This window comes from Anas platyrhynchos, chromosome 2, assembly GCF_047663525.1.
Source record: "Anas platyrhynchos isolate ZD024472 breed Pekin duck chromosome 2, IASCAAS_PekinDuck_T2T, whole genome shotgun sequence".
Taxonomy (NCBI): Eukaryota; Metazoa; Chordata; class Aves; order Anseriformes; family Anatidae; genus Anas; species Anas platyrhynchos.
In genome coordinates this window covers 74,920,316-74,937,953 of record NC_092588.1, presented here as the reverse complement: position 1 = coordinate 74,937,953, position 17,638 = coordinate 74,920,316, and the positions used below count along the sequence as shown (strand labels likewise).

The following is a 17,638-nucleotide window of genomic DNA, read 5'->3' as shown; positions in this document are numbered from 1 at the left end:
ATGTTCCAAAATCACCTTTCTGGTCTATTGATTTAACCAGAAGGATGTAGAAAATCTTATGTTTGTGTCTCTTTGCTATTGAACCACATATTTATTTCCTGACTTTTCACTGTGCAAGCTGTGCAGACTGCTGGTTCTAACATTTCTTTTACTGCTTCTCAGCATTCAGTTTTCTCTCTGTTTTTATCTGCCTAAAATTGTTGTACCCCTATTTGGTTGCATATTGAATGGACATATATTCATTTTTAAATTTACTTCAGCAATGTTTGTCTCTTCATTGTTTTGTAAGATGACACTTTTAGGCTAACTTTTCAAAGAATTATTATTATTGTAAATAAGCTATTGCAAGTTCTGTGTAATAGAATTATAGATGGGTATTAACATGTTAAAGCCCAACATCACTAAAGCGTAATGGCAAAACTATCTGAATAAATAAATAAAAGAGACAAAAAACGTAATAGAATTTTTATTCTCTTTGTAATAAAACATGGATAAAATTATCTAAATATAAAAATACATTTTATTTTTTTTTGTATTCTCAATTATGCAGTATAATGTTCTGCTAATTCAACAAATACCACTTAGAGGATGTTATAAATTTAATCCTCCACCATATATCTCATGTTCGTCTGTTTGCTTTTGTAAGACTCATATCTGGAAGCTATAATCCAGCTGTCTGACATCTCAGGGACAAGAAGTAGTATGTAGTCTGCCTTTCTGAGAAATTATTTCAGGAAGGTTTTCAGTTTGCATAGAGCCTTCTGAAGTATCATAAATTCCTTGACAGTCTGAGATTCAAAGGTGAAGGGGGGATGACTGCTGGCCTAGGTCCATAATCCCACACTAGTGTGGCTGACTTGAACATCACATTATTATGGGGCAAGATGGCACACCTTCCAGTGACGCTGCTTCCTTTCCATTTCTGCATGCACCTGCTCATTTGCAGTGATGGTGCACAGGAAAATTAAATGTTTTCCTGTATTCAAGGTCAGAAGTGTAGTCTTAATTTTCTGAAATTCCTGTGCCAGGGGACTCTTTTTGCACTTATTTCACCTAGGGGGTTGGGGTGGAGAGGGGGGAATTGGGGAATTGCATTACAATATCTTTCTTTTTAATGAAATACAGAGAATCCTGACATTTCTGATCAGCACCTAGAAGTTTACTATACTACTTGTAAAAAAATAAAAATAACTTTCAAAAGGTCTTGGAGCCTACTAAAATCAATCTTATTTGCCAAAAAGTAGGGAATGCTTTAAAAGTCAATGTGCTAACACAGATGTTAATCTTAAAGGATTCACATATAATTTACTCAGTACATTAAATTATACAATATCTAGTATAATTTCAAACTGTGCATTAAAAATATGTTATGAAACATATCTCATTCCTACCTGCTGAATGGCTGCCAAGCTTGGGAATGCAAGAACGTTTGGTTGTTTTACCCCTTCAGCACAGTCCCACATTCAATTTTTAAATGTCCATAAAATCCTAAAAGCCTTGAAATGCCAGATTGGAACATTCAAAACTTTCAAAACTTCGAAAGTCATAGTGCAACAATTTTTTTTTTTTTTAACAACTCTGGTAGCAGGACTAAGACCCCAGCTTCTCAATATAATTAAGTTCTGAGTTGCTGACTTCAGGTTTAGAACTGTATTTTCCTCCATAAACCCATCTCTGTTAAGTATAAACCGAATTAATGTTTTGTGACATTTAGAAATCTTTGCAGAACACAAAGAGGGAATGCACAGGTGCATGGCTGGGTGACATTTTGTAAAAGTTCAATCTTGGGCAGAGTCTAGTGTCATTAAAGTTAACAGTGTAGATAACCACTGAGAGTCTCTGAAAGTTCTAGTAACAACTATTTTTCAATATGCTTATTTTTTTTCCCTTCTAATATTAGTTCTGAAAAAATTTTCAATTTTTTTTTTTTTTTTTTTTTTTTTTTTTGTGTAGTCAACAAAATAAGCTAAATAAAACTTCAGCTTGGAAATATATTTTTCATCTCAATTTTTATATATTCAGACCAGTATATTTGAAAGAAAACTCAGTTGACATCAGCATTGTCCTGGAAGCCAAATAAAGCTTCATATATTATTTGATTTAAGTATGAAATTATGTATCTATAATACTTAGTTTTAGTATCTATGATATTTAGTTTTTACTAAATATCATACCCTGGAAAATTCAAGTATAATTTGGTGTTTATTTCCATATATTTCATACTTCTCACCTTTTAAGAAACCGAGCGTGTAATCTTTTAACTGTGGATGAGCAGTAAAAGCTGATTCTGAACAAATCAAAACACACAATGTTATTTCCAGGAGAATTGACTGTTGCATGTGGTAATTAGTGGCAAGTTACCACAATTAATGTAATCAATTAATAAAGTTGTCCATACAGTACTGAACTTCTTGAATGAGCTGCTGGCCTTCCACTTCACAATGAGAGCCTCACCAGGATGCCTTTAGACCCCAGAAACCAATTTTTCTTTTCTTTGATAAGCAAAAAGAGAAAGCTATGTTAAAGAGAAGTCCCTTTTTAAGGAGCCTGTTGGCAAGACAGACAGCTTCAGCATTAATGGCTGCAAGGACAAGAGGTCATGGCTCTGTGGAAAACAAGGAAAATGGTTCCTCAGAAGTATGGAGATGTATAAATCTTAAGTGGCTCCACATATTTTCTGAAAGCAGGGATGTCATTATACCAAAGGATACCCTAAAATTTCTGGTAACCATCAAAACTACTACTAACACTGGCTGCCAATTTGCTGCTGTAGTTTTCAGTGGTATTTGCTGGTATACTTCTCAGTGCTAAATTCTCTCTCCACATTTACTATTCTGACACTTTATTTATGGTCTCTTTAAACTCAGCTTTTGGACTTGAGTATGCATGTTTGTTGAGACATGGTTTTGCAGGTTGTGAGACACCCTCGCCAAACAAGTAACAACTTCTTGAAGCCATTCCATTGCTGGACTGATGCAAACAATAAAGCAATATTACTCGTGTTTGTTGACATCTATTGTTATGATTATTGCTGTTATACCCCAGCTCCCCGAAGTATTGTTTAAATACATGATATAAGAGATGAAAGCAAACAGTGAAAAAGCAAAAAGGAAATATCATGTAGTTCTAATTTTTGGCATTGGATAATTAAACCATCTTCTTTAATGTTATTTTTGCCAGTATCTAATTAGCAGAGCCATCTGCCTAAGAAGTGCTGGACCATCTGTCTGGAATACTGTTCTGTTCTTTTTTTTTTTTTTTTTGGTTCTTGACTAATTAACTTCTTTCACTATGAAATATTGTACATTCTGTTTCTACACTGAAAAGAAGTTCATTTTTATATATATGTTTGTGTACCTGCCTACATGCATGTATTGTGAGTATCTATGAAGCTATAGGAATATAGTTATTCCAGGAGATCTGATTGTATACTATTATGTGTGCATATTCCACTAATATTGGTGAAAGCCATGTGGGTTTTGTTAACCTGTAAATGGAACTAATGCATATCTCACCTAATATACTCTAATTGACCAATCCTTGCTTTGATTGTGTTCATACTTGGCAAATTTCCTGTCTGCATTTACTAGTTCAAATTAGAGTTGTGGAAAATGGCTATATAATAGAGTTATTTACTTATGGTTTTGATTTTTTTTTTTTTTTTTTTTTTTTTCTTCTGGAAAATTATGGAATAATTTAGGTTGGAAGAGATATCTTAATGTCTTGCCAAAGGACTTACTATGTTGCTGCATGCTGGAAATGAAGGAAAACCCTTTAGAGTTAGTTCTTAATTGGGAGGGACACTTATTATTCACAGTTTTCTTATTTTCCTTCTATTTTAGTGTCCTTCTAAGGCATTTATATAAATCAGTTTAGACTGGGGATTTTCATTTGATTTCCCTTGGAACTAACCTCTTTGCATTTATTTAGTTTGCCCATTGAAGATGCAATTGTTTGACTTTTAAGTGAGACTCTATCACGCACCCAAACAGGGAAGTTTTTGAAATACATTTGTTGTTCCAAAGACTATGGTTGTTTTTTATTTTGTAACTTTTAACTTAACATTGGTAGGTGTTGGATGTATATCTTTCTTCATTTTTGAAGAAAACTGTTCCATTATATAGCTTGAGTTTGAATTTTTTTTTGTTTTCTGGCTGGACTCCCTTCTCATTTCCCCTTGAAATGCCAGGAACAAATTCACCTGAAGTTTTCAAAGTGTTTTCTGAACATCGATGATAGAATGTCTGAAAACACTGATACAGTTGTTTACAGTTGAGCTTTTACAGGAAGATGTCTGCCATCAGTTTGACACTTGTGCTCAAACTTAAAATGTGCGCCAAAGCCATGTTTCTATTCAGTCTGATCTTATGTCAGGTCTATACAGTGCTTTGTGTTCTGTATATTTTTTAAATGAAGAAAACAATCTGTTCAAAAGTGAACTGTGACTTTCTTATCTGACTACACTGTGACAAGTTCAGTCTTCAGGCTTGGACACACAAATTGGGTTTTGCAGGGGTAAAAATCTCACTGCAAACTTTTTGTACAGTTCTACCAGTGACTGTCAAACAGTTAAGGTTTATTTATATCTAGTAGATTGTAGCTATGTAGAAGATTAGGAAATTAGAAACAAACTAAACCAAGACATTACATTTATAGAAGTGCTTGAAAGACTGAATTTATAGCAGGATTTATGAGGCATGCAGCTGTACTAGAATCAGCTTGCTATCAAAGACAGAATGATGTGCTGCCTTATATGCAACTCCTTATCCTATACAGGTATGTTCTTTGTGAAGACATGTACAAGTAGCTGATGTACTACCGTACTTATTTTCTCCAGCAATAACATTCAAATTCTTGTTCCTTCCCTCCCCAGAGCAAAGAAAAGCATGAGTCTCTATAATTCAGTTCAATGCATTTTGTTGCCAGCTTAAGTAGAATTACAATATTAATTAAAAACGGTATGTGGAACGCTGGAGATTGTGTTTTGTCACATGAAAATTGGAGCTGCTTTTTTAAGACATGTAGGAATGAATAGATCCTAACAGAATAAACTTTAGTTGTATTGGTCTTGAAAGGGATAAAATATCCAACATGGTATTCATATCTTATTCTCTACACTACTTAGCTAAACTTTGAGAAATATTGTTAAATGGTGCAAAGCAGGAGAATATGTCAGTTTAAGGCAAACAATGGATAATGCTAACTTTTCTAAGTTAACCTTTCTTTGCTCTTGTTCTCTAAAATAAAATAATCTGTACATGTCAGACTGCTCTTTCAGAATTTAAACTCTAAACTCTTCATTGTCTAGTAACAAAAATTGCATTGTTATTCTGTTGGGATGTTTTGTTTTGTCTTCATGTATTAAAGATTCAGAACACATTTTTCTCCTGTTGCTTTTTTTCCACATTGAAATGACATTTAACTTGATGAGTTTCCACCTGTCTTCCTCCTGTGTATTACTAGTAGGCTTTGTTGAATAACTGAATTTCCATTTTGTGAGAAAGGCCCTCAAATTTCCTGAAGATTAAAAGAAAAAAATCTCTGTTTATATAAATGCTAGTTTATATCTGCTTGTTTTTTTTCATTTAATCAGTAACAGGGCATATGAATTTATTACTGAATATGTATGAACCTTGGGGACCAAAGTATAAGAGTCTGATTTACCCAGCTCTCTTCGGGTGCCTTTGTAATAAACTTCACTTGCAGCCTTCTTATTGTCTCCTCCAACAGTGGAATACAGTGCTATAGGGCTATAAAGTGTATTTGATTTCAGAGATGACTAGTGACTTTGTCACTAGTTTGTCTGTATGTACTTATTATCCAGACGGTATTACTCTTTTGGCATATGTGTATGAAGAGGGTTTTTCCAGAAAGTTAGAAAGTGTATGTATTTATGCATAGTTACAATAGTTTACAGTAGAATACAATAGTTCTATTTGTGTTCTTGTATTTGCTCCTAACTATTGTACTCAAATATATAGCATAGTGGTTTAATATTTAGGATCCTTATTTGAATCTATGCATTTCATGGATGCAGAAGAAAGTGATGAAAGTTTTCTTTCAGTTATGCTAATAACTTAGTGGTTTTGTGACCTGCTCATGGTCACAAAAGTATATTTTTCTAAGATTTCATGGAAAACTTGAAGAACTGTCACTTTTGGCTTCTGAATTTCTTATCCCCAAAGCCTGTTGTTTGTCTTTTCTGAAACATTTCAGTGCCTGAGAAATGTACTTAATTTGTTTGATTTATGACATTGCATAAGTTTTGCATTTTACATCTTTCTCCTTCAAATGACTCTTTTACCATGGACTTAGAGCCAATTGAAAGCTGGATATTTTGTCACTGAAAATTGATTTATTGATAAGCATTTTATCTTGACTCCAATCTTTCTGTCTTTATTCCTGCTGTTCATGCTCAGCATATTCTTCTCAGTTCAGTTTTGGCAAGAACTTTCCTTCTAACCATACTTTCAGTACCTATATTCAAAAAAGTCTTTCTATACTGACCTCCTACCAGTAACTTTGGCATTTCTCCAGGCATTTCAAATTTGTATTGTTTAAAGATAATATATTCAATATAAAGTACTTGTACCTATAGCCATATAAGCTAAAGGTTCAGTGTGTCCTAATGAATTGATAAGGAACCTACACTGCTTATCCAAGAGCAGTCATTTGTAGTGTTCTCATCATCATAGAGGTGAATTTTGCATTACAGAATCAAAAATGTTAAGTCATTGCTGCTTTTTTAATCTAATATAGGGTAAGATACATTTTGTTATAGATGCTATGGTCATTTGCAAGTTGACTTTTCCAGAAGTTTTCAATATAATCCCCAACATGCTGTGGTCATTTATCTGCAAAAGCAAATGTTTTAAATGGAAAGGCTTGGGCTGGAGGAAGAGAAGCAATTATGTTTGTTTTATACGTCTTTATTTCCTGAAATGAAAAGCTCATTCTTGGGCTAGTTGAAAAGCAAAACAGAGTACTACATAGTATACTCTGCAGGCATTTTTCCCCTTTGTTTAAACAGGCTTTCAACCTGTTATTTTTATTAATTATAGATTCTGCTATTAATATAGTCTCCATTGAAAGACAGGTACAAAAGATTGCTTATATTAAATCTGAATGAATTCTCTCATTATTTCCTGGTAAACAAAACTGAAAAAGCTGTGATTTCAATAATTAAGCATCAGTGGTTAGTTTAGTAATCTTAGTTCTTCCTGGTAAAATTTAAAATGCTTTGTGACATTTCTATAAAGAACAAGTGGACGTGCACTGTTGATGTGAAAGCAAGCAGGATGTATTTAAAATGCACTCTAACTACACAGCACACACAGGAATTCAAATATGTGCACGTATTGGCACATAAACACCAAGCATAGGACCTGCTCCACTGAACAATAGAGTTTGCAAGTCATAGCTGTTGAATGGTAAATATTGAAATAATTGGAATTAACTCAGGCAGTGAAACTGTAGTGATGCAGACTAGACTTCCAGTCCAGGCACAAATCTGTTGAAGCAGAGGGACAGTTCAAAAATGAGGATAAATTGCTTCTGCTTTGCAGTGCTCCATTTCACTCTTGTCTTGTATGTGTCTGCTTGTTGCTCCTTTCCTTCAATCGATGTTTTAGCTCTTCTGATTACTGCTGCAGTCACACCTTGAGCAACTAAAATCTCCATTTCATGCTTGAGAGAAATTCTGCAAAAACAGCAGGACTGTAGCCTTTCCCAACACACAAGGTCTCAGCAGAGCTGACCCCAGGTGTGATGTGTCCTGGCTGTGTTGGGGAGAAAGGGTTGTCCTTTCACAATGTTCTTAGCTGCTTAGCTTAGTGAGGCTGGTACAAAAGCAAGTAGTTAGTGTCAAATGTGATTGGGGTTCATTCTGCTGAAGCTGTAGGTACAGTGATTCATGGGGATGGCCAGTTTCACTCTGGATTAAGACATGAACAGCAAAACTACATTTCTAAGGAGAAAAGCTTGTAAGGTGATTATCGATAGAAAAACCCCCAGTTAATCGTCAGTATGCCTGAAGCACATGTCTCAAGTATGGGCCTACATGGCTAAGTTTTACATCTCTGTGTTCCCTGCATTTCTAATGAATTTCTGTTGGTTACAGGCAGTGGAATGGCAATGTGATGAAGCTACTAAAAGAGCCTGTTACAGTAAAGGCAAATCAAAGGTAAGCATGAGACCATTCTGCTTTTACAAAATTTTTTATATCAGCTATAATTCAGTGTATAAATCTCTTCTACCTTACGCAGTTGTGCTATCTCCCACTCTTTTCTGAGTAAAGTTGTAGTAAAACAGTATGACATTGATATATGTGCAAAGGTATAAAAAAACAATATAGGAAGGTGTCGGGTGGGAGGAACAGTCACATGATGATATTGTGAAAAGATCAAGGAATTGAGTTTCTAACAATTTACTGTTTGGACTCTACAACATGTCATGCGTAATGGGCTGTATTCTCACTTCATTTTCAACACTGTAAATCCCATATAACTGTGTAATTTCTTTACAAATTCATCAGTTTGTTTTCATGTGTATTAGATGCAATTTTTGAAACATTTATATTTCATACATAAGGATGCTATGAAGAAAATAGTATGTCATTCACTAAACTTATGGACATGGGCCCTGATGTTATTTTTAGTATTCAGAACCATTTTCTTATCTGACCAACTACCATTTCTTTTATTCAGAATGGTTAAATGCAGTCCTAAGACGGAACCTGTACTAAAACCATGTTCCTTACTGGCTGTCCTGAATTGAAAGTAGTTATGAAATTAAGTATAAAATCAACTAGAAGTGCATGCAATATATGTCTATAATTATTATGCTGTTTAATTGCTGAAGTTAATTGAGTTAAAATGTAAAGGAGAAACACAGAAGTACATTGCACAATAACTATAAGTGAACACACTTGATTTCAGGACTCACATTCAGCAAAACATGTTGGCATACGTTGCTGATGAGCAAAACTCAAAAGAAAAAACAAAGAAAGAAATAAAAGAACATAAAACCTTAGCAAGCTGAAAAATGTATTCCAAATGTTCATGCCTTCTAGTAGAGGACAGATCTCTTCTGCATTGTCTGCATAGTTAAATACATATAATCACTGACCTTTAACATCTCCCATCAAGCAAAGCAGTTCATTTTCAGCTTTTCTTACTAAGTGCTGGAAAATAATGTTGCAGCGCGGCCATGGTGTATCTGTTCCCATCTGAGATTGAAGAAGAAGAATTTAATTACAGAATCATGTCCATGTTATACTGTGAAGAGAGAAAAAGACTGAATTAGCTGGGGAAAATAAATAAATAAATAAGAAGGAGAAAGAAAGAAAGAGAGAGAGAGAGAAAGAAAGAGAGAAAGAAAGAAAGAGAGAGAGAAAGGAGAGAAGGAGTAGAAGGAAAGAAAAATATGCACTGTAAAGCATGGAAGATTATTGTCTTTATGGAGGAACATCTTTCACTGTAGATATGATTTTACAGCACTGAGAAAAGGAATTAAGGATGGCATTGCCTTTTTTATTCTTCTCCTTTCCCTTTCTTCCCATCCCAGCATGGGAAACATGTATTTAAAGTTACTGATAACTAGGCATTAACATGCAGAATTTACTAGGTGTGTATAGAAGGTATTAATAGCTAGAGAAAAGGAATAGGCAATATTTGGGCAATATTTTACCTTAAAATTACTGACTTGTGTGAAGGCTTTAATGGTAGAAATAGATTATAGATCAGAATGCTTACTAGATGCTTACTTGTTAACCTGCAGAGAGAAAAGAATTTTGTGGACCTCATATTTTAGACAAATGTTTCATTTTGTAAATTGTTATTTCCACCTAAAATATTTGTAGTCTTTCACGTAATATACCCTTCAAGGCTTCACCCTTAGTTTTGAGGTGACATAATCTGAAGTTAAAGAGCTTGCTCAAGTGACAATAGAATATTGTTATTTGGCAATGATTGAGGTGTGTACAGAGCAGAAAATATCACGGTAGGAATGCAGTGTGTAACTAAAAGTTTATGCCTCTGTTTTACAGTTATTTTTGAAATTTAAAACTGTGAGAATAACATTCAGCTCATCTGAAAATCACAGTGCAGTGACGGTAATCTAACATGATGGATGAAAATGATGGTAAATTTGAGGTTATAGTGGTATACTTTGACTATTATGTTTACAGTACTCTTTGTGGTTTAATATCCATATTCCTTCCAACAGTGCAGAAGCATATGTTGCTATTAAATAATTTTGCTCAGAAAAATACTCAACATTTGTGAAATGTGTTCAAGAATGGCTAGTGTAGTACATGCATACATGTTTTCATTCATGCTCATCACACTATTTTGTAGAAGTGATTGAAAGTTATGCTGTCAATGTACAATAGTATGTATTCTATTCTAATAAAGACCTCTAAGATTTCAGTACTTAAGGGGTGCTTATAGGAAAGCTGAAGAAAAACTTTTCACCAAGGCCTGTAATGATAGGACAAAGAATAATGATCTCAAAGAAGAGGCTAGATATGGATTATAGATTATTATTAGAAAGGGTTTTCATTGCAGTTTTTTGTTGTTATTTGCTTTTAACCACAAGGGTGGTGAGGCACTGCAATGAGTTGCTCAAAGAGGCTGTTGATGCCCCATCATTGGAAATGTTCAAAGCCAGGTTGGATGGGGCTTTGGGTGGTTTGATTTAATATAAGGTGTTCCTTTTTCTGGCAGGGGTGTTGGACTTGATGTTCTCATCTAAGGTCACTTCTAATCCAAACTGTTCTATGATGCTGTGATTGCTTCTTAGTATTGTTACTATTTGGATACAGATTTAGTGTATTTTGGATCTGTAGCCTTTTTCTTCATTCACGATCTAGAAGAGAAGCACAATTCTTGGATTTCATTACATCTGAATGTAATCCAGTGAAGAAATAATTCTGACTGAGCAACCAGCCCAGATGGAACGACAACTGTCTTTTTCTTTGTACTTTTCATGCCTCTTGCTTTCACTGATGTGCTTGAGGTTAAAATCAAAGATTAAGTTTAAGGCCAGAGAAAGGATAACCTGATGATATATGTCTTTTGCTGACTTATGCCCAAGACTAAAAGAAGTTCATGACACAGGTTATTTTTAAGAGCCATACTCTTTAAACTGGGAGAACTTACGCATGCAGATGAGGAAAGCACCTGCTCCGTGGCATGCTCCTTTTCCTAGTGAAACCACAGCAACCTTCACTTGAAAAAAATGGAAGTTAGCAGACCTGGAGGAATTCACTTCAGTGGTACAGTGAATTGTATTTTTTCAGAGGAACTCCCCCTGGAAGATTCCAGTTGCTGTTACCAGAAAGGTTGCTTCCTTGTTTGCTGTCGCATACGTAGATCCAGCTTAAACTGGGGAGCTGCTGGGGATTTCATTTTTGTAAAACTTCTCAGGGCGACTTCAGATTTTAGGCCAGATACATGTGTGACTGTAGGGAGGGGACAGGAAAGACTGGAGACAAAATACACAAGGCAAGTCCAGACAGTGGCAAAGGAATGGTGAGGATTACAAGGATGGCTGTGGGTAAGTTACTCACTCAGATCCTGGTTTCTCTTAAAGCTTTTCTGACCACAGACCAGTGTGGGGGCAGTGAGTCCAGGCAGAAAACCTCTAAGTCAGTTTGCTGATGGAGTGCCCTGAAATCACAAGCCAGCTTTGAACTGTGAAGCAGCTCTAGCTGTTTTGAGATAATGGTCAGTTAAATGCAACTTTGGTGTTGTTATTGAGAAAGAAGCTGCACAGAATTTTTGCCCCTAGCTGTTAGCAGTAGTTGTTGTTCTGAGGTTTATACTTTAGAAGCCAATGAGGGAAAAGAGCTGGAGAGAAAAATATACAGGGACATCTGTCACATCTGACAGTGTAATGCGCACTTGACTTTTGAAGGCTGATGTTTGTTACTGAGACTTCATACGTTTATCTACCAGTGTAAGCAGTTGCTTAAAATAACTAGTGGCTTCAAGAGTGAGCCAGACAAAATGATGTCCTTGTGGCCAGCATGTGTTAGCCTTTAGAAGTCTAAAATGGCACACATGATTAAGAGAATAAATTTGGCCATTTCAACTGGAACTTGTGGTAAGAACTGTTATAAAAGAAAAAATACAAATACACAAGGGAAAAAGTAAAATAAAATAAGAGATTAAAAAAAAATGTAGTCAAGCATCTTACCCCTTGTTTGTTTAAGATTGTAATGGTTGCACATATTAGCATATGAATTTTCTATGTAAGTATTAAAAATATAAGCACGGATGTATTTAAAATATTAGCCTATACAACAAATGTTGCTGCAAATGGCTAAGTAACTGTAGCCAGATTGTCCTTAAACTGTCAAGTAGGTGTTAAAATTAAGTAGTAATCTAGCCTGCTTTGCCGCTAAATTGTTTCAAATAGCTCCGTTTTCTTTAAAGTATACTGATATAAAAATAGACAGTACTTACTCAATTAATTTCTTTTTCTTTAAAAGGTATTTTTATGGGACAGTAAGAAAACATGGGCAAAGAAGTAAAGATGAAATGTAGAATAAGTCTACAGAAACGTAGAATAAGTCTACATAAAAGATGGCCACCAAAGCTACCACCATTCTCCAAAATGGGAGGGGAACATCTTTGTTTTTAAAGTCACAAATGCTGCTTCTATAACACACACCTCTTTTTTTCTTCTTTTCTTTTTTTTCAGATTTGAAAAAAAAGTGATTCTAAACATTTTAATTGACTAAATTTAATTTAATAATTTTTCAATGTTTTTGGGTGGTGATTGTTTTATTCAGGACTAGTATTTTGTTTTGTATTATTTTGGATTTGTTGTGTGAATAAAATAACCAATTGTATAAGCCACTTTTTCAGCTCTGATTTTGTTGTACTGTGTACCCAACAAAAGTTTTCTCTGAGATGTCTTATTTGCCCTGTTGCACTGTGAATGCTTGTGAAGTTGGCGCCAGGCTTGGAAATATAAAAGAGAAGTATCTCGTGAATCTCAGGAATGTCAGAGTTTTAAAAAATTACATTATTTTTGAACAAAAAGAGTAGGTGATCAACACGCAAATAATTTAGCAATGGCACTATTTCAGGGAGCTCTGAGATATGAAGAGAAGAGGTTGGATGGGCTGTAATGTCAGAACCCACTTATTTTTCCTACACTTACATTCCATAGATTGCAGCAAAGGGCGAGATGGAAACAGCCCAAAGAATAAAGTACTGTGTTAATTTATATGAAATTCCTTGAACATCCTTCATTCTCTCTCTTTCAAAAACCAAACCAAACAAATGAAAAAACAAAACAAAACACAAACAAAACAAATAATAAAAAAAAAATAACTAACGTCTTTTTTTTTTTTTTTCATATGTGTGTAGTTAGAACAACATGCATTAAGAAAGCTGCCCAGAAGCAGAAGTGAAATAATTGCACTTTAAAAGGCTTGTTGCACTGCCAGACTCTATTATATGGTTGCATTTTAACTTCTGTTTGTTTGAAAGAGTTTTAAGATGACAGTCTTGGTAAATTCAAGATATTTTTACCCAGCAGGAATCAACTCTTAGTTTTAAAATGTTTGACAATTACACTTAAGGCTCAAAGAGAAAGTTCTAAAAGTTTTCATGAGAGACTAATGCAGCTTCTTTTGTATGTGCATTTTTTGAAGATGTTGCTCAGTTTTGAATGTTTTTTGATGTTTTATGTTTTGGTTTGGTTTTATTAATATTATTCAGAAATCTTAAATATATTTTGTCCATCTTGCTTCATCTTGCTTTATTTTGTGCCTGATGAATTTATTCATAATTATATTTGTCTTTCAACATGAGAGTCTATTTGCAAGATAAACAAGCAATATACTTAATAAAACCATAGGACCAGATAATGGGACTTCTGCACTGTTACCATGACATGGATGTACTTGCATGATTTCCCTTAAAATGTTCAAACTTCATAGGTATATTTTCACAAGGGTTTTTTAATGCTTTACATGTTAATGAATGCTGGAAAAGCATTTTATCCAAGTACTCAAATGGAAAGATCCTGGATTTTTTTTTATTAGTATTTTTATTTTTTCCCTCCAAGCATATGGTTGATTTTCTTCATTTTATTTGATTCTTCCTTCATTTCTGCAGGATGAATGTTTGAGTCTATCCAATATACATTTCTGGGAGATCTTTAGTATTGCAGAAAAAAGCTCTCTGTCTGAATAAATGCTAGACATTGCTGTTGGTTCCTAGCTTCTGAAATGAGTGAAATAAATCATAAAGCATATACACATTCTAACAGGGTTAAAAAAAAAATAATCAAATTACTCCTCGGGGGTCAGTGCATGTGTAGTGAGATAATGAAATTTTTGAGGTTTTCATGAGAAACTTCAAATTGACAGAAATTTAGATGCTTATAATAATTAAAACCAAACAAACAAAAAATCAAAACATAAATTATGGAACTAGTAGGGATAAATCCATGTCTGGACATCTCAATAATTTTATTTATACTAGTTTGAACATACTCTTCTTATCAGCAAGCTGTTACTAATCCTGACTTCCTCCCTTTTGTGATCTGTCTTCAAAAACAGCATCTGATTTGTTGAAATGGCAGTGCATTAATAGTTTAGCTAAACTTTTGAAGTGCAAAGTCAGAAATAGTCTTTGATACTGAAGATCTTTTTTGTTCTGATATTAAGATCCTTTCACAAAGATGGATGCCTGTGTTTTTATTAGGAAGTGTTTATGAGTATCAGTATTGCTAACACATTGGGTGTTCATAAGCTTTGAATAAATTCTTCCTTTTCTGTATTGCAGGAGGAATGCCAGAACTATATTCGAGTGCTTCTTGTTGGAGGCAACCATCTCTTTACCTGTGGAACCAATGCATTCACTCCTATTTGCACCAATCGGATGGTATGACTTAAAGATTGTGTCTGATGAGCTCAAGTCTGAGCTCGAGCTCTAAGACAGCTGATTAATAGGCAGAGTATGCTGTGGTTGTGTCCAGACCATTTGCATGTGGGTTGGAGAGCTGATGTTTGCTGCCTACTGTACATGTGTAGTTATAGAGAAGATGAGTACCTGTGCTACTGATTTTTGACTGGTGAGAGTGAGAAATCTTTGCTGAAAAATAATTACATTTCTGGAAAACAAACAAACAAACAAAACCCTAGTTGCAATTTATGTGTGTCAAAGGATCAAAAATAGTCATATAATAAAAAACAAAATATTACTGTTTGGAATAAGTGAACTATTTATTTAAGAAGGGGAGAGTTGTTTAAATACAAAGAACAACTATCACCAAAAAACTCCTTGTCACATTTATTGTATTGAAAACTTTTCTGCCTTTATTTTCAAATAACATATTAACATCGCACTTTGCTATGTAGATGAAAGTATTAGGGCTGTTGAATCAGAGAATATTTCTACAGAGCTAGAAAGCTCAGTTTAAAAAAAATAAATAATAATCTCATTTTCATAAGACATTCTTTCCTAGAACACACCTACATAACAGTCATATTTTTTTACTATCTGACCAATTGCTGTGATGAATACCTTAGTGGCTTCTGGCAATCAGATCTATTTTTTATAGTAACAATCTGTATATAGATAATTATTTTTTGAGTTATTTCTAATATCAGACATTTTAGGCTAATGATTAACTTGTATATTTTACCCACCAAAGGTGCAGAAGCAAGATCAGACATTACATTAAAACTTCTATGAGACAGTTTCAGATAGATGTACAGGTCAGCTCATTAGTGCTGTAGAATGCCAAAGATGATAATTGGTGTTTATGATATGATTTTGCTCAGATTGATGCAGCTTGGCCAAAATGACAATTTTCAGGTCATTTTAATCTCATTTTCTCACTATTTTACAGTTAAGTAACTTGACAGAGATACATGATCAAATCAGTGGCATGGCTCGTTGTCCTTATAGTCCCCAGCACAACTCCACAGCTCTTCTCACTTCCAGTGGGGAATTATATGCTGCTACGGCCATGGATTTTCCAGGAAGGGATCCTGCCATTTATCGCAGTCTGGGGGCCCTTCCTCCTCTCCGCACTGCCCAGTACAACTCCAAGTGGCTGAATGGTGAGTACTGATGAACTATAAGACTTAACTGCTTCTTAACCCATGTTCTCCCAAATCACGTTGTTGAAATTCCATTGCTGAAATTCCATTCAGAGAATTTGAAATGTTTTAGACTACTGTTTTTATAATTTTAAAATTATTTTTCATAATACGTTGAATTTACATTTTTTCATAATACATTTTGAATTCAATACTGTTATAATGGCATGTAATTAACATAGCTGTTGTTTGTAGATGTGTGCTTCAATATTCAAGCTGTGTTTGCAGGCGTGGGGATGAGCTGTACTTTATCTCTCATGTGTGCTTACCTAGCAAAACTGAGTTGGCCAAGAGCAGTAGCTTGTCTTTAGTATTCTTTTGTTGAGTTCTTCAAAAAACAAAGGCAGAAAATAAGCAGACTGAATTTCCCCACCTTCTCTTGCAAGTCCCAGCCTTGACAAGCAAAAATAGTTGTGTTTTCAAGCTACTTAGGTGGCAAACTAACATTTTTGAAGCTTATTATAGCCAAAGAAAAGGGGCTAGTCTGAAAGACATATCATAAAAATAATATAGTATCAGTGACTATATAGATACAATAACTCCTGTACCATAGATGTTAAATACCTTGTGAGGATTTCCAGCTGGGAGAAGTTGTAAACTGACAGGTATTCCTCATATGTAACAGGGCCTCTTGCCAATTAATGCATGTATTTCAAAACATAGATGCAGTCCTTTTAAAATGAAAATTATTGTTTAGCATAAAATATAAAATTATGTACTTTATAATTTGCCCATGTTTGTCCCAGTAGGGAAAACAAAATTAATTTTCATAACTCATGACATGTAAGTAACCATCAGTCTCAACTCCCACAATGCATTTCATGTTATGATGGAATTACTCATCTTCAAAATTAAGTGCGTGTATAAACCCTTCCAGCTTCAGAACATTATGTCAGCTGCAAGTGACAGACTTTATTTTAGATATTTCAGTCCTTATATAACCCTAATGCCGAATTGTGCATCTTTGCTTGGTGTATTTTCCCTATTCAAATAAGCCATCAGAGGTAGCTTGGAGAGATTTCTTACATTCTCTGAAGGTCAGCTGATTTTAGTATATTAATTAACAAAACCAAACTGCATGAAATATAACAGAATTCTAGTAGTATAAATGAGGTATGAGAGGAAAAATGAACTCGTTGTATAGATATCCCTGTTCAGGCAGCATTTGTACACACAGACATGGTATTGAAGCTAATTGCTGTGCCACACCTGGGTGCTCCTGTCAAAGTGAAAACATTGTTCACACTGAGTTTTCAGCTTAACTGAATGTTCTATGCCAAAGGGCACAGTAAAATTCCCACCACTCCCCACCAAAGCTGCTCCAATTAATCAGATTGTCTCTATTTACATTTTGTCTATTAAAAGCTTCAGCTGCACCTATACGCGCTCTGTTAGAACTCATTCTTCTGCCTCAAAACTGTTTGGAATTAAGTTGTCAGGAATGTGTGTTTTTTATCTATGGGGAGGGAGAACAAGATGAGTTTTGTAATTGGAGCCAATTCAAGCAAATCC

General features: G+C 34.6%; 1 protein-coding gene across 6 annotated transcripts in view; it reads left to right on the top strand.

Annotated features, from left to right (window-relative positions):
- SEMA5A (semaphorin 5A) overlaps nucleotides 1-17,638 on the top strand; it is a 329,372-nt gene that overhangs the window by 173,214 nt on the left and 138,520 nt on the right. For all 6 annotated transcript variants that reach the window (XM_072034957.1, XM_027451744.3, XM_072034958.1 and 3 more), the window contains 3 exons: nucleotides 8,120-8,182; nucleotides 14,805-14,903; nucleotides 15,874-16,087. In XM_072034957.1, coding sequence (XP_071891058.1) covers nucleotides 8,120-8,182; nucleotides 14,805-14,903; nucleotides 15,874-16,087 — 376 coding nt within the window. The remainder of the gene's footprint in view (nucleotides 1-8,119; nucleotides 8,183-14,804; nucleotides 14,904-15,873; nucleotides 16,088-17,638) is intronic.